Source organism: Caloenas nicobarica, chromosome 23 (genome assembly GCF_036013445.1).
Source record: "Caloenas nicobarica isolate bCalNic1 chromosome 23, bCalNic1.hap1, whole genome shotgun sequence".
NCBI classification, from domain to species: Eukaryota; Metazoa; Chordata; class Aves; order Columbiformes; family Columbidae; genus Caloenas; species Caloenas nicobarica.
This window is the reverse complement of record NC_088267.1, coordinates 3,483,499-3,505,968: the sequence shown is the minus strand read 5'-3', so window position 1 is coordinate 3,505,968 and position 22,470 is coordinate 3,483,499. Positions and strand designations below refer to the sequence as shown.

The 22,470-nt window shown below is 57.0% G+C and overlaps 1 protein-coding gene across 1 annotated transcript; it reads left to right on the top strand.

Annotated features, from left to right (window-relative positions):
• The first annotated feature begins 759 nt into the window (after window positions 1-759).
• On the top strand, window positions 760-21,069 carry LOC135997631 (protein argonaute-1). Its single transcript, XM_065650362.1, has 19 exons — window positions 760-870; window positions 6,912-7,095; window positions 7,789-7,909; window positions 8,003-8,188; window positions 8,441-8,573; window positions 8,695-8,829; window positions 9,077-9,164; window positions 10,016-10,163; window positions 10,443-10,562; window positions 11,362-11,484; window positions 11,855-11,988; window positions 12,420-12,604; window positions 12,754-12,913; window positions 13,149-13,239; window positions 14,438-14,632; window positions 14,714-14,848; window positions 15,694-15,795; window positions 16,551-16,750; window positions 17,045-21,069. Exons 1-19 carry the CDS (start codon window positions 846-848, stop codon window positions 17,151-17,153), a joined length of 2,574 nt encoding a protein of 857 aa, XP_065506434.1. The 5' UTR covers window positions 760-845; the 3' UTR covers window positions 17,154-21,069.
• Window positions 21,070-22,470: the final 1,401 nt, after the last annotated feature.

The following is a 22,470-nucleotide window of genomic DNA, read 5'->3' as shown; positions in this document are numbered from 1 at the left end:
AATAACCTGCTTTTCCAGCAGCTCCGCTCGGGGCTCTCAGTTATTTTTGCAGCGGAGATCCTGTGGGGTTGGGAACCAAGGTTGTTCAGCCCAAAAGCAAAGGCCGAGTTTATCCTCTTGCCTCCTGAAAATGACGTAAAATTATCCTGGACCAAACCCAGGAGCTTTAGTGACCTTGTCCTGAAGTAAGAAGTGAAAACATTTCACTAGTTTGAATTTCTGGGGTTTTCTTCTGTGACCTGACGCCGTCCAGAGCGGGATCACAAACCCCATCTCCTCAGCCCTGAACTGACTTGGTGCCCAAAGTTGCGCTGCGGGGTCGGTGTCTTCACCCTGCGCACTCACGGGGGAGGCCGAGTCCAACTTCTGTGGTGAAAACCACGATGTTTCTGCCCAGTTTTGCTGGGTTTGGGTGGAGTGGGGCCACAGGGCGCACCTGAGGAACCACAGAGCAGCTGCCAACCCCAGAGCTGGTTTGGCTGTTGCCTCCTCGGCGTGGCAGCAAAACGAGCCAGAAAAAAGAAAAATAACCCTGAAGCCCCTCTCTGGCGAGGCAGTGGAGCCCGGCGGGGCAGCGGAGCCCCCCGGGGCCGGTGTCCCGGTGCCACCCGCTGTCCCCGCCGGCAGCGGCCGCGCCGCCTCGCCCGGGCCCAAGATGGCGGCGGGGCGGGCGGGCGCCGCCTTTGTTGGGCGCGGGGCCGGGCGGCGGCGGCGGCGCCTGCGCGCTGGGGCGCGGCCAGAGGCGGCTGCGGCGGGCGGCGGAGCAGCCCCGGCCCCGGCCCTGCCCGGCCCTGCCCGGCCCCGGCCCGCGGCCCACGGCTCGGAGCGGCGCCCGCGTGGATGGGATGGAAGCGGGACCCTCGGGAGCAGGTTGGCGGGGGGCTGCGCACCGCGGGGCGACGAGCGGGGAGCGTGCGCCGGGGGCTGTGAGGGGAGGGAGGCTGCACCGGGGCCGCACAATGGGGCCGGGGGGGCTGTAACGGCGGGGGCGGGGGCCGTGCGGTGCAGGGGCTGTGCGGCGGGGACACGGGGCGGCAGGGGGCCCTGCGGGGGGGCCGAGCGGCCGGGGGTGTCTGTGCAATGGAGGTGCAGGGAGCGCTCCCGCCTGGGGGCCTTGGGGGGGGCCCGTGCGGGGCCGAACACCCGCAGGAGGGGGCACAGGGTGTGGGGACGCTTCTGGGTGTGGGGCTGAGAACGGGGGAACCCCCAAAGCGTGGGGACCCCCCCCAAGCACGGTGTGAGCCCTGTGCATGGGGCCTGTTGTGCACGGAGGAGCAGCAGCAGCGTCCCCCCCCCCCAGGTCCCCGTGTCCCCCCCCCAGGTCCCCGTGTCCCCCCCTCAGGTCCCCGTGTCCCCCCCCAGATTCCCGTGTCCCCCCACCAGGTCCCCGTGTCCCCCCCCAGATTCCCGTGTCCCCCCCCAGATTCCCGTGTCCCCCCAGGTCCCCGTGTCCCCCCCCCAGATCCCTAGCCCCCAGTGCGGTATTTTGAGTGTTTTGGGGGACAGGAGCAGCTGACGGTGCTTATGCCCCTTGGCAGCAGGATGCCCCCCGGGGTCTGAAGAGCCGCTCCCCAGAACTCGCCAGCCCGACTGTCACGTCGGCAGATGCTCCCTCCCGTGCCTGGCTGGGCATCGTGAACTCGCGCTGCTCTAATTCCCACAATTTTGGTGCCTAAAACAAGGCAGGAGCGGGAGGGACCGCTGGCCTTTCGCGGCTCTGGTGCTGGCAGGTTTGCTGCCCGCCGTAGCGCGGTGCCGCGGTGAGATTTTGACACAAAACTGCCGCACCTTCGCAGTCAAACTTTGGTCCTTCCTTGCTGTATTTCATTTTAAGCGTGGTACGGAGATCCCTTCGTGTGCGCGTTACCTTCTGGCTGCCAGCGCTTTGTGTTTGGGGCTGATTTATTGGCCTCTGTGATTTGGCGGCTGCGCGGGGGTGTCGGGGCTTTGCCGGCGCCTCGGGGCGACGCGGATCACGATAACGCCGCCGGGGCGCCCGCACCCTCCTGCGCCAGCCCCAGCTCCTGCTAAGCTGCTTTAAACCAATCTCTGGGATGGGGCTGTGCTCAGAGAGGCCAGTTTTGGGTTTCGGTCCCGCTGACGGCACGGGGGTCCCCAGGGTGGTGGGTGCTGCGCTGGGAGTGGGGCTCTGATGCTGAGCTCTTGGGATTTTCCCTTTTCCTCCCCAAATCTGGCTGGGGGACATCTGCTCCCGCCCGGGTCACCCCGTGTGCAGGGGAGGCGTTCACGCTGTGTCGCAGGAGCCGCTGCGAATCCCACCCTGCCCTAGTGTCCCTTTGCGGCCGGCGGAGCCCAGGGACGGGCCTGAGCCTCGTGTATGAGCTCTGGCGATGCCGGGCTGCGACCTGTCCGGGTGCTAATGCAGAAACCCAGCGTGTGCCTGGACGTGCCCGGTGAGAAGATGCCTGGAAAGGCGGTGGGGGAACCTGGGACATAGTCCGACCTGCAGGCGCTGCTTGGGGAGGCACGTGTGTGCTAGTTTTAAAAACTGAAGTCGTTTTCCCCCCATCTTTTAGTTTTCTTCATCCTTCGCAAACTTCCTAAATGCTGTTAATCTTTACCGTTGTCTTCCTGTGCTTAAACCCTGCAAAAACCCCAAAGCTGTTCCATCTGCTGGATCTCTTTATCTTCAGGAAACATGAAATCGCATGTGCCTGTTTCTGGGACAGGATTATACCAAGAAACAAAGCCGGGAGAAGCACCTTGTCTGGAGACATGGCACGTATGATTTATCTCTAACCGTTTTCTGCAGCCTCTCTCGAAACCCCAGGAAGAACAAAACGGGGACAAGTTATTAAGATGGTAGACATTAAAAGGAAGACAAATCAGGCAGAAAAGCTCCGTTCTTTCGGCAGAGTGATCTGTGGCGGAGCCATGTGCGGGTTTTAACCTCCCCACCGGGAGCTGGTGGCTCCGCAGGGCTGTCCTGGCGTGGTAGGATGCGGAGAGGAGCCGTTGTTGCCTTTGTCCTGTCCCCCCATCGCCAGGGCTGCCTTCGTCCGCGGCTCCCGGCCCCGCGCAGCCACCGGGACGGGGCGGGCAGGGGTGTCAGCCTTTGCCCACTCCCCAGGCCGTTCGCGGGGACCCCGGGTGAGCCCTTGGTGCATTTGGCAGAGGTGGTGGCACTGCTGGTGCCTGCCGCTTCTCACACCCCATCACAGGGACCGAAAAGGGGGATGCGGAGCCGCTGGGCGGCCAGAGCAGCTGGTCGCGGCCCCTGCAAGTGGGTGCGAAGGGGCTGGCGATGCTCTGGCTGTTTCTCGTGCTCCGTCGTAGCACCCGCAGCTTTGCTCCCCGGCGCAGCCCAGACCGCGGGACCGCGGGGACGCCGACCCCGGCTGTGGCGGTGTCCGGGCAGATTTTTGACTTGACGCTTTTGAGTTAGTCACCTGCGATTTCCACGTGGAAAGCTGAGGTTTGACGCGGCACAGCGCTTGGTGTTTGTCATCGAGGATACAAAGAAGTAAACAGCGTGCAGATGTAAATACCATAGTAAAACAGATTAGAGCCCGTTTTGGTGCATTTCTTGGATGCAGCCACCACAGCACCGGGCAGGAGCAGCTCAGACGTTCCCTTGGAAGGTGAACTCTGGTGCTCAGGACGGGTTTAACGCTGTGCATCAGATGTGGAGACTGGGAAAGCCAATTGCTCACCCTGCCAGTGCTGCCTTTCCTGCTGGTGCAGCTTCAGCTACTGATGGGGGGTTTTCCCTTCCCTGGGGGGTTTCTGGGGCTGCTTTAATGTGGGAGGTGGCTCAGGGCGAGGGTGGACCATGTGTCCTGTGCTGTTTGCTGTGCTGCGGCCCCACTCGCTCCTCTCCCATCCCTGGCTGTATTTCGGTGGGGACGGGGCCGTCGCAGACCCGCTGCCATAAAACTCCCTTTTGTCTCGGCCCTGTTCCCCTGGCCCCTCAGCTGAATGCAGCACTGGGGAGGTTTTAAATGACATGGTAATTTCATGCCGTCCCACTGGTGGCTTTGCCTGGGCGCAGGCAGCTGTTGGGCAGCGGGTCCTGTTCCCCAGCTGTTACAATAAATAATAGAAACAAAGCGTATTCCAGCACTGATTACCCCAAACAGACTTTCACCTGGCCAGCGGTGCCCTTGTCGCCGTCTCTGCCCGTTGCTGCTTCACGTGCCCCCGGCAAAGGGATGTTGGCGGCTGCGATGCTCCCGCCGCCGGCGTGTCCCCAGGGCACGGCTTTTGTGTGCGAAAGTCTGCGATTCCTCCCGGGCTGCTGAATTTATAATGGCCGGCGGATTTCATCCTGCTCACTGCCCGCATTGTGCTGCAGGAACAACGCTCGCCCCGCAGCCCCTGGCCCTGGCGCCCGCATTTACATGACAAAGTGCGAGCCTGCGCAGCTTCCATGGAGAGCCAAGGTATGCAGGGGATGCCGAGGATGCAGAAGGGCCCGTCTCCGTGGTTTGGGTCGCTTTTTAACGAGGCTTCTCCTGCTGAAGTGGAACCGGCACATCCAGGGCCGCGGGTACGAGGTGCCAGGGGTGCCGCATTGCGCTGCCCGGGGTTCCCTGGCCCAGGCGGCTTTTGGGAGGATTTGCACTGAGGGCAATCGTGGGGCACCCCAGGGCAGGGATGCGACGCTGGGAGGGGTGAGCCCAGGCTGGTGGGCACCGAAGGGCCGTGGGGTCTCTCCCAGCTGGACTGAAGCAGCCAAGGGAGGTGAGAGCCCATCTCACGCTGGAGCTGCTGGATGCCGCTGAGTGTCACCCTGGGTCCCCCTCCCTGTGCTGGCTGTCCCCATGTCACCCTCCTTATAAATAGCCGTGTCCCGGGTAGGCACTGCTGTGCCCGGCCATGCGCAGGCGCTGGGAGATAATGGCTGTTTGAAACTCCTTGAATCTCAAAGTAATTTAGAAGGGAAAAGTCATTATCGCTCCCCGCTCTGCTGGGTGCGCTCCGGATGGGCGATGTGTCTGCAGTCGCCAAAATAAACCCCTCCAAGTCAGCCCAGGGCTGGATTTTCCCATCCTCCTTGCTGGTCTGGTGTCCTGCCCTGGGTTTTGCGGAGCATCTCCCAGCTGCCACGGTGCTGCTCCCTCCAGCCCCTTTACATTATCTGGCGTTCGCAATATCCCAGGGCTTGCACCAAACTCCTGAGCCAAGTTTTGCGTTGCTGCCTCCTTCATCTGTGATTCATGATCCCAATTATGAGGCTTTGCATCCATAAAGCATCTGGTGGTCCTCTGGTGAGAGGGTTTGTGTGGCGTGGTGTTATTTTGGGGCTGACGGCTGCAGCGCTGGGGCTGTGGGATGGTTCAGCGCCACTTTGCAGCAAAGCTCCTGCTGACCCCAGATCTGCTCCAGCTCCTCTCCAGCTGCTGAGCTGCGGCTGCTGCCCTGTGTTCCCTGCATCCACGGGGACACCGTGAGCACCTGGAGATGCTGCCCTGCTCACGCACAGCTACCGGGATCATCTAGGGAGTGAGAAGGTCCCAAAGAGGAGAAGCCATGGGCGCCGGCCATGCCGTGAGTGCTGGTGGAGAGCCCCGTCCTGCGGCACATCCCACGGGTTGGCCGCGCGGTTCCTCTCTCGAGAGGCAGAGCGGGGAGCGGAGACTCCGGCAGCGCCGGCAAATACCTCTTTGATTGCGAACCGTGGTTGAAAAATGCATCAGCTTGCAGCCAGGGAGCCGGCGATTGCCAAGAAATGCTCGTCATGTGGAGACATGAATTACACCCTGAGTAGCTCATCTGAAAATCATGTTTTTAAGAGGAGCTGCCCCCGGCGCGCGGCGCAGCCGTTTGTCTCAGGGGTGCTGGCAACCAAGCGGCTCTGGAACAGCTGTGTCAGGGGGTCAGAGCCCCACGTCGGGCTCGGGGATCCCCGTCTTGTTCCAGGTCCTGTGCGACCTCATCCAGGAGGTGCTGGGGCCAGGTGAGCCGCAGGCTCAGGCTTCCGGCAGGTTCTGGAGCTCCCGGGTTGCTGCCTCAGGGCAGAAGCAAGAGCAGAGCTTGGCTTTGCAGGAGTTAATGCTGCGGTTCGGTCCCTGGACGCTCACAAGGGTCGTCCCGTCCCCTTGCTGTCCCGTGGCATGGTGGCCTTACATCAGCACAGATCAGCTGCAAAACCGAAGAGCAGATCTGAAGTCTGCTGCTCTTCTCTTTCTCTGCTTCTGATATTTTTAGCCTGGTATTGAAATTTGGGTTTCAAACCAAAGCGGCTGGGAGCGAGGGGTGCTAAGAGCACCATGTGTTCAGGAGCCTGAATTGGAGCCGGGACGCTGTTTGGGGGCTGACTGGGACATTTGGCCGCCCAGATGGAGCGTTCCGAACGTCCCCCGCGCTGCACTCCCGCAGCCGGCCCAGCTGCCGGCACCTCGCGGGCTCTGAGACACAGGAGCTGCAAACTAGGAAAAGTGTGGACGGGATGGGAAGGGCAGATCTCGCACATCGTGACGTTCCTTGCATGAAACATGAGCGCGGCTTGGAGGCGGCGCAGCTTTGAAGGCGCTTTTGGTGTGGACGTTTGGTACGACCTATCCCTTGGTGTCAGGAGAAGCGAATGTGGCCGCCTGTCCCCGCGTTGGGTCAGGGGATAGAGTGATGTGTGTCACAGATGCGGGTGTCCCCTGTCCCCCTGCTGTGTGTGGCCCCGACTGAGTCCCTGAGGCGAAGCAGAGCTGGGTTCTGTGCCGGCGGATGGCTTGGCGCTGTCACAGCTGGCGGAGCAGGGACTTGGCGCTGCCCTGCGGCTCGGCTGGTGCCGGCGCTTGCCGGATGGTGCCCGGGGAAGCTCCTTCCCCTTCCCGCCGCGCTGCTCCGAATTCTGCCACCGCTGCCATTCTTCCCACCGTGTCTGCACCATCTGCCTGTCTGTCTGTCCGTGGGGTTTTTGCAGCCCCGCTGACCCATGTTCTCCCCCGCAGCTGCAGGCGCGTACCTGCCCCCCTTGCAGCAGGTGTTCCAAGCGCCGCGTCGGCCCGGGATAGGAACCGTCGGGAAGCCCATCAAGCTCTTGGCCAACTACTTTGAGGTGGACATTCCCAAGATCGATGTGTATCACTATGAAGTGGATATCAAACCCGACAAATGTCCACGCAGAGTCAACAGGTAAGGCAAGTATTAGAGGTTTCGGCACTCGTTCCCTACTTCCAGTTCCCTCATGGAGGCTCCATAAGTGTCCGTCTCCCTCGTCACCATCAGGGTGACACGGTGGCAGGGGTGGCAGCGTTGCCTGGCACCCGTGGGTGGCTGGACCCATCAGCAGCGCCAGTTCCTGTCCCTGGAGGCCCTGAACCTCGGCACAGTCCCCTGCGTCTTCACGGCAGCTGCGCTATTTTGGCAACAATCCTGTATTTAAAAATAGCAAGGCCAGAGCTCAGGCCATCATGTACTTTTCTTTGTTTTCCTTTTTGACATCCTCTGCGCTGCCCATCCCCTCCTGCCCCGGCAGCCCGGGTGGTTCGTGCCCCGAAGCAGATGCTGTAGCTGCTGTTCCTTGTGCTCTCGCTCCCTCTCACTCTCCCAGCACACGGGTGGGTTTGCAGCAGCTCCGGTGGCTGCGCGTTCCTGCACGCCGGGTAAAGTCATTCTGCCAAAGCCAACGTACCATGCTGGGGCGAGGCTGCTTGTGTGGGGGGACTTGGCTCTGCTCTGGGGTGCCCTGCGGCTCCGAAGTGCCTCGAGTGGGGACACCCGGGACTGGGCAGGTCACAGAAGGTGTCGGGCTGTAAAGAAACCAGCAAAATGAACCTCACCCCTCCCTTCCCTTGCCCCTCTCTCTTGCCCTGCTCGCGCACGTAGGGAAGTCGTGGAGTACATGGTGCAGCACTTCAAACCGCAGATCTTCGGCGACCGAAAGCCGGTCTACGATGGGAAGAAGAACATCTACACGGTCACGGCCTTGCCCATTGGAAACGAGCGGGTAAGAGGCTGCGAGCCCCGTACAGGCAGCGCGAGCAGCTGGGAACAAGCTGTGCCCGTGGGGACGCCATCGTCACTTCCCTTCTGCACCCAGGTTGACTTTGAGGTGACGATCCCGGGGGAAGGCAAGGACAGGATCTTCAAGGTGTCCATCAAATGGATGGCCATCGTCAGCTGGCGCATGCTGCACGAGGCGCTGGTCAGCGGACAGATCCCAGTGCCGCTGGAGTCTGTCCAGGCGCTGGATGTGGCCATGAGGCACTTGGCTTCCATGAGGTACCTGCAGCAGGGGACATGGGGGGTGACACGGGCTGTGCTGGGAGGGGACCAGCTGCCCTTGGTGGGTGTCCATGGCTGGGATGGCCTCGAGGGTGTTTGGGAGGAGGCGGCCGTGGCTGCTCTGCTGCTTGGTGCCGTCACCCTGGGAGCTCCTGCAAAAGAAATAAATGGGGCGATGGGGCTGGTGGGGCAAGCTGCGGCTCGGCGGGGTTGGGGGTGCTGTTTGACGCCGTCTGTGCCTGTTCACAGGTACACTCCCGTCGGCCGCTCCTTCTTCTCCCCCCCCGAAGGTTATTACCACCCACTGGGCGGTGGCAGGGAGGTCTGGTTCGGTTTCCACCAGTCGGTCAGACCTGCCATGTGGAAGATGATGCTCAACATCGATGGTGATGTATTTTTCGTGCAGCGGTGGGGCTGGATGTGTGGGGGGGCTGGATCTGGCCAGTTCTCGGGCCAGGTCCATCTGCAGGGAGGGAGCAGAGACGCATCGTGGTGTCCATCCTGCAGTGTCAGCCACCGCCTTCTACAAAGCCCAGCCCGTCATTGAGTTCATGTGCGAGGTGCTGGACATCCGGAACATCGACGAGCAGCCCAAGCCCCTGACGGACTCGCAGCGAGTGCGTTTCACCAAGGAGATCAAAGGTAGAGGCCTGGGGACCATCCCCAGACACCGGCTGTGGCTACAGCGAGGTGGGGGTGCAGGGGCTTCACGTTTAAAATATCTCCTGGGTCACCATTGCCTCCCTCATGCACTCGCAGGATGTCTGCTCGCATCCCTGCTCTGCAAGCGGTTCATTATTGAAGGGAGGTGGCGGTGGCGTCCCGGGGAAGTCGGGCACGGGGGACTCACTCCCGCTGTTGCCAGTGACTCTGTGCTGTCTCACGGCAGGTCTGAAGGTGGAGGTGACCCACTGCGGGCAGATGAAGAGGAAATACCGCGTGTGTAACGTGACCAGGCGGCCGGCCAGCCACCAGACGTAAGGCTGGGGGGAAGATACCCTTGGAAAAACTGGAGCTGTTCTCCGTGCGAGCGGCCGCTGGGGTCGTTAGGGAGAGCCGGGTGGGAAGCAGCGGTGGCACAAGGGGCTGTGTTGGTGCTCTGCAGCAGTTTTGGGCGCAGCAGCTCCATGTCATGTGCGGTGGCGGCGAGCGGGATGCAGGGGAGGGCGGGAGCGCAGAGGATGCTGCGTCTGGCAGGCGGCGGCTGCGAACGCGCCAGGAATTGTCCTAGTTTTTACCTCCAGGTTTGGTTTTCTTCTTTCTTAAAATAGACACTGCCAAAGCAGGAATTTTGTCAGGGGATAAAGCGATTCCCTGCATTGAGATAACTTGCCTGCGCCTGGGAGCAGGCACCCCTCACCCGGGAAGTTGGGTTATTATTTTTTCCCTGTGGTTTTGAAGGGAGATGTGCCCTCCTGCCCTGCGCTCTGCCTGCCATGGAGCCGCTGCCTCAGACCCAGATAGGCTGGTTAAGCTTTGCCTGGAGCTCAGCTCGGCTCTGGGGAGAGCACCAAGCACAGAATCCTCCCGAGTGCCAGCGCACTGTATTTCCGTACCTGGCAGCGGCATGCGCGGCATGTCCCGCAATAAACATTTGCCTTGATGAGCTGGATTAGCAAGGGAAAGCTTTATTTAAGGACCTCAGTCCCACACTGAGGTCAGAGTATTTCTGACTCCATTTCTGAAAATACCGCTGTTGTGCTTTTTGTTTTCTTTGACGGGAGCTCGGGTGGGAGCCTGCCAGCTCCCTCTGCCCAGGCAGATCCCGCATGCGAGCTCCGGAGCTGTGTTCTGAGCAGGCGCATCCCTCGTGTGCCGCCCCTGCCAGGTTTCCACTACAGCTGGAGAGCGGTCAGACCGTGGAGTGCACCGTGGCTCAGTACTTCAAGCAGAAATACAACCTGCAGCTGAAGTACCCGCACCTGCCCTGTCTGCAGGTTGGCCAGGAGCAGAAGCACACGTACCTACCCCTGGAGGTGAGTGTTGGCTTGGCGCTGCTCGGCTTTTGGGCACCCTGCAAAGCGAAAGCAAAATGCATGGCAAGATTCTGTTATTAATATGTTGTGGGTGCTAATTGCCTCAATGTTGACCTGGTAAAAGCCATTTCTAGTAAGTGAGGAAGGAGACCACGCTGTAAAAATGCTGTTTTCCTGCAGCTGCAGGTTTGCGCCCTGTTCCTGTGGGCCAGCTCAGCCGTGTCCCCCGTGTCTTGCCTGTCCCTAACACGTGGCTGCCGTCTCTCCCCTCCCATACAGGTGTGCAACATCGTGGCAGGCCAGCGGTGCATCAAGAAGCTCACGGACAATCAGACGTCAACCATGATAAAAGCGACAGCCAGGTCTGCCCCAGACCGGCAGGAGGAAATCAGTCGCCTGGTAGGTGGCACGAGTCCCTGGGGAGGACGTTGGGGCTGCGGCTCTGGTGGTAGGTGTTGTGTCCGTGATGAACCTCGTTGTCCTGCTCCTCAACTGCTCCACACTGGGAGAGCTGCAACTTGCTGGGAGAATGCTGGAGGGGTCAATGGCTTGGGTTCATCCCCCTGCTCTCTCTGAATCCCTGGTCAGAGACACCTGCGTGTGTGTGAGGGACAGTTGGGCAAAGGAGCCCGGCTCAAAGTGACCGTGGAAACTTGTGTGCAGCAGATTCAGGTCCTTGTGCTGGTGGAACCTGACCCAAAGGGAGCTGGAACTGAAAATAGGAAAACAAATGAGAGAAATGACCCTGGCTCTGTGTGTACGTGGGGACTGAGCGGTGTGCGACTGCAGGTCAGGCTGGGCCGAGCCAGGAAACGGCAAACCCAGCTGGGCAGGAGCTGCTTAGTGGTGCTGCTGGGACCCAAACAGGCATCTCTGGGCTTTCAAAGCCACGGACGTTTGATTTTCCTTTTGGGGCTGCTAATAACAGTCTCTTGCCAGTGTGAACCTTCCTGTTGAAGCCTTAAATCCCTGCGCTCGGTTGCATTGGTCAGTGCGTTCAAAAATCGGGTCCCCCGTGAGTCAGTTTGGAGGACGGGGTTTGGCCCTTTGTGTTAAACTGCCTGCCCTCCCTGACGGAGGAGACTTCAGCTCTGCAGAGAACGGGACTTCGAGTGCCCGTGTCTCCCGGGCAGCCGAGGCTGCGCGGGACGCAGCCGTTGGTCTCGCTCCCTCCCACGGCCTTTCCTTCCCTCCGCAGATGAAGAACGCCAGCTACAACCTGGATCCGTACATTCAGGAGTTTGGGATCAAGGTGAAGGACGACATGACAGAGGTGACGGGGAGAGTCCTGCCGGCCCCCATCCTGCAGTACGGCGGCAGGGTAAGCGGGGCTGCCTTGTGCAAAGACGCTTTCACACCTGAAAACGCTGTTCCTGAATAAAACTTGTGCTGACTGCAGGTTTGTAGGTTAGAGCTGGGGTTTTTTATCAGAGCACCTTGGCTTTGGGTTTGGTGTGTTTTTTTTTTTTTTGCAACATAACTGTTCTGAAAGTGTAGCCAAGAGTCACTCAGTGACAATGAGTGTTTTGATCACGTTTAAGGAGCTGAGATTCCGAATTGCCCATTGCCACACAGAACCTGGCAGCGGCTTCGCTGCTTCGGCGAGGGCAGCGGGTTTGGTGCTGGGCAGCACAAGCCTGGCGCAGGGCCGGGGGCCGCAGCAGCGCTCTGACCATGTGTTTGCCTTGCAGAACCGCGCCATTGCGACCCCCAACCAGGGCGTATGGGACATGCGAGGGAAGCAGTTCTACAACGGCATTGAGATCAAAGTGTGGGCCATCGCCTGCTTTGCCCCGCAGAAGCAGTGCCGGGAGGAGGTGCTGAAGTAAGGAGGGGCAGATCTGACACTGCCTGCATTGAACCATACTGAACTCTTCTCAGCTGAATCTCCTCAGGGAGACAGAGTTGTGAGGGGTATTTAATTAACAGTTTCCCCAGTGCCCTATTTGAACTAATGTAATTCATGTATGGGATTTTATTACAGAGAAATCTTAGACTTTCTGAAAGCTTTGGTAGGTTAGAGATTCTCTGCTACATCATCAGCATGACACAGAGCAGGGACAGTTTATTTGATTTAGGGAAACGGTCACCTTGGTTTTGAATTCTGCTGGGGATTCAGGTTGCTCCTGACTGAGAGTGGATGCATCAAAGTGTGTTTTATGTGTCTGTTCTGGTGTTTGGCACGGTTCAGGTTTGGGCTGTGCCTGGAGCTGCTGTGCCGGGGGCTCGGGTCTCACAGCTTCTCCTCCCGTGCAGGAACTTCACAGACCAGCTGCGCAAGATCTCCAAAGACGCGGGGATGCCGATCCAAGGCCAGCCCTGTTTCTGTAAATACGCCCAGGGCGCGGACAGCGTGGAGCCCATGTTTCGACACCTCAAGAACACCTATTCGGGGCTTCAGCTCATCATTGTCATCCTGCCGGGGAAAACACCAGTGTACGGTGTGTCTGGGGCCGGGGCGAGGAGAGGGGCTTTGCTGCGGCTCGGCAGGGCTGGCTCTGCTCCTCCTGCCATGATTTCTCTCCCCGTTTCCGAGGATGCTGCATTGCTGATTGCCTGTGTGTTCATGTTCATCTGCTTCTGCCCGCAGCCGAGGTGAAGCGCGTTGGGGACACTCTCCTGGGAATGGCCACGCAGTGTGTCCAGGTCAAGAACGTGGTGAAAACCTCCCCGCAGACCCTTTCCAACCTCTGCCTCAAGATCAACGTCAAGCTTGGCGGGATCAACAACATCCTTGTGCCTCACCAGCGGTTTGTACAGCCTCTCACGTTTTTGGGGCTGGTTTCCTGAGTCCCTGGTGGTGCTGCCCACCTGGGCAGCCTATGGGCTGCTTGAAGTAGCTCTTCGAACTGTGGTTTTGCAGCCTGTCCCACCTTGTAGTGAGGTTTGGAGATGTCCCTTGTGTGATCTCGCCTTGGCTGGGCTGTGCATCACTCTGAGATGGCCCTAAGAGGTTCACGGCTGTTTTCTTTTCTCTCCCACCAGCTCTGCCGTCTTTCAGCAGCCAGTGATCTTCCTCGGGGCCGATGTCACTCACCCACCAGCGGGAGATGGGAAGAAACCCTCCATAACGGCTGTAAGTTCCCTGTTTGGGGCCAGGCCTGGTGCCCGCCGGCCCTGCGGGGACACAGGAGCAGGGACAGGACTCGTGTGTCACCACTGTCCCCATAGTGACACTTCTCAGGGTGGCCCTGTGCCCTGTGGGGTGTTTCAGTCCCACTCCTGGAGCGGTGGGTCCCCCATCTCCTCCTGCCTTGCTGCAGAGGGGCTACGGTTTTGGGGAGCAGCTGGGAGAGGTGGCAGCTGCCAGCAGATGGGGCTGGTGACCTGATGGACCCTGCAGCACAGCCGGACGGGGGTGCGGGGTCTCCAGAGTCATCCCTGGTGTGCGGGGAGCTCCAGAGATGTCCGCAGGTGTCCCCATCCTGCCAGGCAGCTCTCAGAGGGACCTGCCCCAGGCGGGAGAGCTGGGGTTTGGGAGACGGGCAAACAAGGGTGACGGGGCTTCTTCGGAGCCATTTGGGGAGGAAGGTTTCCCGTCATGCCAGGGGAACCAGGGGCGCCAATCGCTTGCGTGCGGTGGGGCTGGGTGGCTCTAAGACGCTGCCTCATGCTTGCTGCAGCCAGGACAGTGTCAGGTTCTCGTGGCGTCTGTTTTAATTAAGCATGTCAGCATTTTCCTATTAAGTTCTTAACTTTCCAGGACTCATAGCTCAGGTTTTCCTTGGCATGTAAATGTGGCTTTGCAGGAGTGTGTTTTTCTTAATTAGAAGGGGTTGGGAAATGCATTTGGCTGTTTGCTGTAGGTGTGGGTGGGACAGAACAGTCTGTTTCCTGGCGGCAGCACTTCCACTCTGAAAACACATTTTCTGGTTTTTTTTTGTACAGGACCACTGTGAGGTTTTTTTTTTTCCTTAATTTTTGTAAAAGGTTTTTTGAAGCTGCAGGGGCGGAGGAGGGTCGAGCCTTCAGATGGCCTTGATCTTGCCCTTTGTCTGTTGTTAACTAGACAGTAGAAGGTGGTGGGTGGCTGAGGCCAAAGGACACCGATAGCAGAGCTCGCGGTGCTGTGACAGAGCTCAGCAGGGACATCGTGACTGCTGGGGGGGCTTGTACGGGAGGTGTCATTGCCGTCGTGACACAGCAGAGTGGGGTTTGGGCTCGCACAGTCTGTCATGGAAGCCCGTGGGCTCGGCAGCTCTGCCCGCTGCGGGTTTGGAACGTCCCGCGTCTCCTCCGTCCTGCGGTAACGCGGCCTGGGGGGTGTCCCGCAGGTGGTGGGCAGCATGGACGCCCACCCCAGCCGGTACTGTGCCACCGTGCGTGTGCAGCGGCCGCGCCAGGAGATCATCGAGGACCTGTCCTACATGGTGAGGGAGCTGCTCATCCAGTTCTACAAATCAACCCGCTTCAAACCCACCCGCATCATCTTCTACCGTGACGGTGTTCCCGAGGGGCAGCTCCCCCAGGTGAGGGCCCCTCGGATCCCCCAGCCCTAGGGGACGCTGGGTGCCAGCGGGTCCCCTCACCGTGTGTCCTTGTCCCTCCAGATCCTTCACTATGAGCTCCTGGCGATCCGAGATGCCTGCATCAAACTGGAAAAGGATTACCAGCCTGGCATCACGTACATCGTGGTCCAGAAAAGGCATCACACCCGGCTCTTCTGCGCAGACAAGAACGAGAGGGTGAGTGCAGGGAGGTGCTGATGGCAGCTGGTTTGTCCCCAGTCGTAGGGAACGCTCACCGCGGGCAGGCAGAGAGCTTGCGAATGAAACCTGCTGCTTGGATCACATCCCTGCAGATTAGGCTGCTTCCAGAAACTCCGACAGCTGTTTGCTGTTGTAATGACGAGTTGCTGGGTGCTGGTGATCCTGGGGACTCTCTTGAAATAGCCCGTCAGCGGGAAAACATCTGCTGTTTTGGTGGCGGCTGCAGCTGCTGACATGACAGGGTGAATAAGCCCTCGCTGGCTTGCAGCTTGTTGGTGTGTGCGGGGCAGTAGCACTGTTTGCTGCAGCTTTTCCTAGATTCGATCTGAATTTAGTGGTTAGATCTAGTCCAGCCAGACTCTGGCTATACCTGAGCATGAAGATTTAATCTTGAGAACCGAGGACAGTTTTTGATCAAGATGCAAAACCCCATGGCAGAAACCGTAGTTCATGCTCTCCCCCGAGATCCCTGGAGTTTTGCTCACTTAATCCTCCTTTCTGCGGTAGGCTGGGCTGGTGCCAGCCCTCACTCTCCTGCTTTCTTCCTGACACTGTTTGCTCTGTCTCCACGTCACGCCTGGTGTTGCTGCTGGCAGAACAGGCCAGCAAGCTCGTTCGGGCAGTGAGCAGAGTACGATGAGTCGCTTCTGTCCCCCCGGACAGGTGCTTGGGGAGCGGCTCTGCACGGCGCTCTCAAACCGAGCCACTGCGCTGGGGACCCTGCAATGTCCCCTGCGCAGGGCAGGTGTGTTACAGACGGTGCTCCTGGCAGCAGGAACCAACCTCTGCAGCGCTTGGGTCTCTTTTTCTGTCCCCCGTAGATCGGGAAGAGCGGGAACATCCCAGCAGGAACAACCGTGGATACAAACATCACCCACCCCTTTGAGTTCGACTTCTACCTGTGCAGTCATGCAGGCATTCAGGTACCGCGCCATGAGCTGGCTCTTGCGATACCGCTGCTTTTCGTGGGCTGTTGTTGCAGATCACACTCCGGTGCATCTGACCCGGCCCTGGTGTAGCGTCCCCGTGGCACCGGGGACGTGGGTGGTTCAGTCTGAGCTGCCGCTGCGGTGGTTTGGCAAGCGGGCACTGGGACGGCACAGCTGCTGCGCTGTGTGGCATGTACTTGGTTTCTCTCCTGGAGCCAAGGATCTCTCCTCTGAGAATTTCCTCCTCCAGAGCAGCCAGCTCAGCAGCTGGTGGGCTGGTGTGTGAGCGTGCCGGGGCGCCTGGCCGGCACTGGGATCTGCCGTCTGGCTGCAGGCAGGAGGGCTGGGGCCAGCGGCCCCAGAGCAGGCGCTTGCTTTGCAGCTGCTTTTCTCCAGGCAGCCAAGATGAGTCAGAAACCAAACTGAAAAAATTGCGCTCTTTTAATCTACAGCTGCTCCCGCCAGGGAGGCTTTTTGGCTTCCCGTCCTCCCGCGAGGACAGCGGGGAGCTGGCTGGTGTGGCGGGGAGCCGGTGCCGTATGCGGTGCAGCGCCTTGGCACGGCGCAGCGGCGTTAATGCCAGTTTGCACCTCAGTACAAAGGGCTTTCCTGCATCATGGTGCCTGTGCACGTCGTGTTGTCGCATTGAGGAATTGTGGGCGTCTCTCCTGCCCAGGCTGTCTTTGATCAGGAGGGGGTTGATGAGGTGGCGAGGTGACGCCTCTCACCCTGTCCCCTCTCCCTCGCAGGGCACGAGCCGACCGTCCCACTACTATGTGCTGTGGGATGACAACCGGTTCACCGCGGATGAGCTGCAGATCCTCACGTACCAGCTGTGCCACACCTACGTGCGCTGCACCCGCTCCGTCTCCATCCCCGCCCCGGCGTACTACGCGCGGCTGGTGGCGTTCCGAGCGCGGTACCACCTTGTGGACAAGGAGCACGACAGGTGAGGGGGCTCTGAGACCCTGGGGATGGGCAGGGGCCATCGGTGTCCTCTTAGGGCCCAACCTGGGGGATGCGGGGGGTAAGGGAGGGTGAAATCCCACCCTGAGCTCATCCCAGGCCTGGGGGAGCATCCTTGGGTGTTTGAGCACCCCGAGGTGCTGTGGCCTCTGCAGCATCACGCTGAGATGACTTCCCATGCTGCCGGCACTCGCAGACTCTCATCTCCAAGGGGGTTTCTCAGCGTTCCCGGAGGGAAAATATGAAATAATTACACCGCTATTTCCTTGCTTTTCAGTGGCGAGGGCAGCCATATATCTGGCCAGAGCAACGGCAGAGACCCCCAGGCCTTGGCAAAGGCTGTGCAGGTTCATCAGGACACTTTACGTACCATGTACTTTGCTTGAAAGCCTAACTTTTGTTACCTCACTCAAGAAAGCTTTCAGATTTGTAGGAGCCATACAAAAAAGGAAGCATTGGGACACCTTGGGTTTTTTTCCAATGAGAAATCACTGCAGGGCAGGCAGCGTCGATTCGAGGCAGGAGACCAGCACCACGGGACAGAAAGATCCAACACCTTCGTAGGATTGGAAAGAGACTGATGATGATTTTTTAAATTTTTCTGGCTTTGCAAAATTTTGACCTGACCAAACACATAAAGGCATTCAAGGAAGGGATAAAACTCCCAGGAGGCGGAAGCAGGTTTTCATTTTTAAGATGCAATACTATAGACTCCTGACTGTGAAAGGCGGATTTGGTCCTCCGTTGCCCACCGGGCGCTGGTAGGTATTTTTTGTGGGGGTTGGGGGGAGGGGATTTTTAGAGCCTTAAAACAGACGACTAGATTTATAAAACTAATATTTTAGAATATGAGATGCTTTAATGGGTTAAGGGGGAAAAAACAACTAGTTTATAGGAGAATTCTAACACTAACAGTTCCCCACCCCTGAATAATTCCCCCCAGATAAGGTAAGGCACCCTAGCACTTAGCTCAGAGCTGAGAACTGTCTTCCTCGTGTCACAAGCTCGTTAGCTGCTGCCATTGAAGCAACAGTCACAGACTTTTCCATGGGTGAGTGCCTTACTATGATGCTGCAAAATTTCCATGTTTTTAATCTTGTAAGGAAAATAGTAACCTTGTCTTGATGGTGGTCCATATTTCCATCAGAAGGAGTTAATTTCTATGGTCCTAAGTTGCAGTTTGTGTTAGATCACGACCTCATGGTGGTTAAACTCCATTGAAAGATGTGCACTTTCATATAGGACACGTTTAATGGCTGCTGACCCATTTTTGTTTCCAATGTACTACTTGTTATTTAAAACTGTTTCTGACAAATGGGGGCATCTTCATCCCATGAGGACAGAAATCTCTTATCGATTTATTTTTTTCCTTTTTTTTTTCCTGAATTTTTATGATGGACACCGGGATTTTTTTACTAAACATTATTTTTATACGATTACTGAGTCTGTTGCCAAAACACACGAGTCATTAACATTCTCAGAGTTTACATCCCTGCAGTTCCCGAGGCCGCGCGCTCACGCCGGAGGTTTCTGACGTTTCCCATTGCTGAGCGTTGGGCACACGTGTGCCCGGGGCAGCTGCTTTCGGAAACACCACGCACCCCAACTCCAGCACCCCCAGCCTGTCGCCCTCTCTGCTGCTAGGTTTTGCTGCTCTTTGTGTCATGGTATCACTCATGCACAGGGGTTTTTTTTATTCTGAAAGCACACCAGATTTGTTCTTTAGTCAGAACGATGAAATCCTTGTTATCGTCATAGAGGAAACTCCTACTGATTTGTGTTTGTAACAGGAAAAAAAGCCTTTTTCCCGACAGTAACGTTGTGGCTGCTTTTCAGACTCATTTTCTGCACAGAATGACCATTGTGCACGGTGGGGCAGTGGTAGCAACTCATTACCAGTATCATGTGGGCAGATTATCGGGGGTTTTTGATATGAAAGTGTGCACAGCGCTTCCTGCAAGAGAAAAAAGGCTCCTCCGAGCTCGTAAGGGGAAGAGCTCTGTTATTATATCATGTCACTGCCCGAGGTGAACGCGTCTCCCAGGCAGATCCACCCAAGCGCTGCCCCGTGTCCGTGGATAGAAACTCACCCTTTGGGTTTGCACTTCCCGACGTTTAAACTTGCCTTCATAAAAGCACCTCGCTCGTGTTGCCCCATTGATGTGTCCTGACGCCAGGAAGTCACTCGACCCCGTTTTCTTTTTGGGCGACGCGTTTGTGAAAAACAACGACATCGATAAGCTATGCAAACTCAGTGCTGAGCCCGCTGAGGTGGCGTTGGGTGAAGATCCTGCGTTTAGCACAGTCCCGTTTCCCCTCCAGACTGCAGTGTTGGGCTCCTGCGCTCCCCTGCACCTTGTGCCGACCTCAGTGCTGTGCGGGGGGCAAAGCAGGTGCTGGGGGCGGCCGGTGGGCTTGGGGAGCTCTGGGGAAGGCTCTTAGCGAGTAGGGAACGCACCAACACTGAGTGTCGACAGGAGAAGTGACATTCCGATACACAAGTGCCTGCATGGTGACACAAATCGGCACCTCCATCTCATCCTCCGAACTCTGGCTTGGGCTCGCTGACGGCAAAAATGGCCTCGGAGGGGCCGTACCCGCTCCCCTGGTGTTAGGAAGCCCCTCGCTAAGCATACGATGGGGGTTAAGGTCAAGGTTCTCTCTGCAAATCGGTTTGTTCACCAGCATCACGACGGAAAGTGCCCAGCTGCTGCCCTGCAGCGAGGGGCAAAGGTGGTTTGGTTTCTAGTTCTTATTTTAGTGTTTTAGTTGGGTCTAGAATTCTGAAATGTCTTTTAGTAGCTGTGGCATTAGCACATGCCGTTTTTAACCATTTGAAAAGAGATAGTGTGGGCATTTACGGAAACAGCTTGTTGCTCTGTAACAATTTTTTTTTAACCTTGAGACTTGAAATGTAAAATGGACCTTTAAGATTTGCACTCATTTGTAAGGTGGCTGTTTGTAGAAAACAATGAATGAAGACTTGCTGATGTAGCATCTACTTTTAACAGTAATTTTAACTACACAAAAGCTTCACAGCTTCTGAAACGCTCAGCTGTTGACTTGCAGATCGCGTTCTGCCCTTACTGCACCCTCTGCGCTGGGTTTTCATGGTTTTGAATCGATAAAACAGCCAAACATAGTAGCTGCTGTGCCCTTGAAACCCTGTTTTCCATTTTGAAGAAGTTCAGAAGGGGTTTGAGTTACCGCACATTTTGTATAACGGACTATGCACTGCACCTTCCCCGCGGCTCTGGCGTTCGACGTTTCTACCCTTTTCTTGCATGTTGAGGTGCTGCGCGTTTTGCTGCCCGTACGGATCGGGGTTCACCCAGAGACGTGTTGGGTCTGTGTTCACCACATGCCTCCTGACACCCCGACTGGTCCCAAGTCGCGGCCTTCGCCATGTGTTCCCGCTGCAGCTGGACACGGTGCCAGGCGCGGGTCGGTTTGGGAGAAAAGGAGTGATTTTGCTTCACCCATCATTTGTTGGGCGCCGTTGGTTCCCTGCATTCATATCTGGAGGCGATGGGCCGGGGAGGGTCTGGTGGTCACAAAACGTCCGACCTGACATCTCGGTGTCGAAGCCCAAGCGTTCAGCGTTGCCTCACGGGAGGTTTTCTTCTTGGAAAACGAGCGTGGAGTAAAAGAATGTGACTCTTTTCAGGAAGGGAAGCCAGACAGCAATAAACCAGTGAAATTCATATCTTGCCTGAGTGATTTGCACTTCAATAGTTGTGAACGAAAATTGATGGGACTCCAGTGCTTTTGTGTTCGTTTCTAGCCCCTTTCGTACCTCCTTTATACAAGCCAGTGTTGAACTGCACATAGGGTGTTTGCCAGACACTCTGGGTTGTTATTTTTCTTGTGGGTTTTTGTTTTGTTTTTTTGCTTTAGCTTGAACTCTGTACGGTCCATTTGTTAAATAGACGTGAACAGTTGATGTACAGTACTTACTAAACAAGCAGCAGCACAAAACTTATTTTATTAAGAAAATATGGCTTATATTTTAAAGGTTGAATATCATTTTTTTTCTTTTTGTATGCGTAAAATTAAGACTGGTAAAGAGTAACCAAGTCCTTGGATTAGGCCAAAAGAAAATACTGTAAGATCATAACCACCTCTTTATTAAAGAAAACGGTATGATTAAAGAGCTCCAGAACATTGTATTTATATTTGATTTGATTGCCTTTGTGGATTTCTTTTTTGCCTTGGTCCTGGTTTTTGCTTGCAACTTTGACTTTGCAGTCCCAAGTGTCTGTTACCCTGTAACTGTTGGCAGAAGACCTAAATAAAAGCAATGTGAACACGCTGCAGTGACGCTCCTGAGTCGGGTTGGTGGGGAAGGGCCGCGCGGTCCCGGCCGCTCACCCAAGATGGGCTCAACGACAATCCAGGAAACACCGACCGGAGCTGAGCTGCACCTGATGCCGTGGAGGAACCAACACCCCCTTTCCAGACTTCAGTTTAATGAGAGAAACACGGAAGCGAACAAATGCGTGCTCAAAACTTGCACGTTGTATTGGCTCCAAGGTGCTCCGAGAACAGATTTCAAACTCCTTTTGGGTTGGGCTTAAACTCGATCCTCGGTGCTGCGTCAGGTTTTGCATTCTTAGCTTTGGAGTTCCTGGCAAACGTGCTGGTTGGTGGTTGTGGCTCAGGGTCCAGCACCAGCGGTTGGTTCCGTGCTCGGAACTCTGGATCTGCTTGTGCTTTACCTCGTGCATCGATGCTCCTGCAGACGAGGAATTATTTAGCAGCTGAAGCTGTAACTGGGGGTTTGTCAGTAACGCAGAGCAATTTTAAGGAAGTGCTTGCTAATGGCATGTACTCATTAGCTAATTTCTGTTCGCTGGTGCAGGCAGAATGTTGTACGGAACTGAGCATCGGTACAGGTTCTGCACAAACCCTCCTGCCGCTTTTAATGTTATATCACCTTTACATCCTACTATATGATAGAAATCTCTTGCGGTTTCAAGGGGGGCGATTCCCTGAGGGGGGTATAACAGAAAACTGTGCCTTGTGTGACTGGATCTGAAGTCCTGGAAAACAGGTCAGAGTCCCTGGTTTTGCGTGTTCGATTGGCATTTGAGCCCCAGCCCTTGGCTCTGGTTACGGTGGTGGCACCAGCGGTGCCTCCCGGCCGCTGCAGCCCACGCGTCCCACAGCAATGCTGCCCTATCTGCTCCATCTGGAGGATTGCGTTTCCCCTTCCCTCTCAGGATTTCAGTTAAGGAAATCATCTAGTAGTTTACTGCTGATTTGCATGGGTTTAGAGTCCTTACTGTGTAACTTACCCGATAACTAAATTTACACTTTTAAGACTAATTTAGCTGGCAGTCTCCAGGGTGGTCGTTCTCGATAATGATTCTGAAATTGAGATTATGGATCTCAAACTGCTCTTCTGCTGGCCTTGAGTTCCAGTTCTGATAATACCTCTCCCTCTGTGTGGCTGGGAAAGGTGACATCATTTCTTCATGGTGAGTAGGAAAAGACCTTTAAGACCATCGAGTCCAACCGTTCCCCCACCCCTGGCACTGCCCCATGTCCTGAGAACCTCATCTCTGTCTGTCCAACCCCTCCAGGGATGGTGACTCCAGCACTGCCCTGGGCAGCCTGTTCCAATGCCCCACAGCCCTTTGGGGAAGAAATTGTTCCCAAGATCCAACCTCAGCCTCCCCTGGTGCAACTTGAGGCCGTTTT

Excerpts from the sequence above, each read along its gene's own strand:
- LOC135997631 (XM_065650362.1), top strand. The coding sequence starts at position 846 with ATGGAAGCGGGACCCTCGGGAGCAG. Across the intron at positions 12,605-12,753 it reads GGGGAAAACACCAGTGTACG|CCGAGGTGAAGCGCGTTGGG; the intron begins GTGTGTCTGGGG and ends TTCTGCCCGCAG. Across the intron at positions 16,751-17,044 it reads GTGGACAAGGAGCACGACAG|TGGCGAGGGCAGCCATATAT; the intron begins GTGAGGGGGCTC and ends CTTGCTTTTCAG.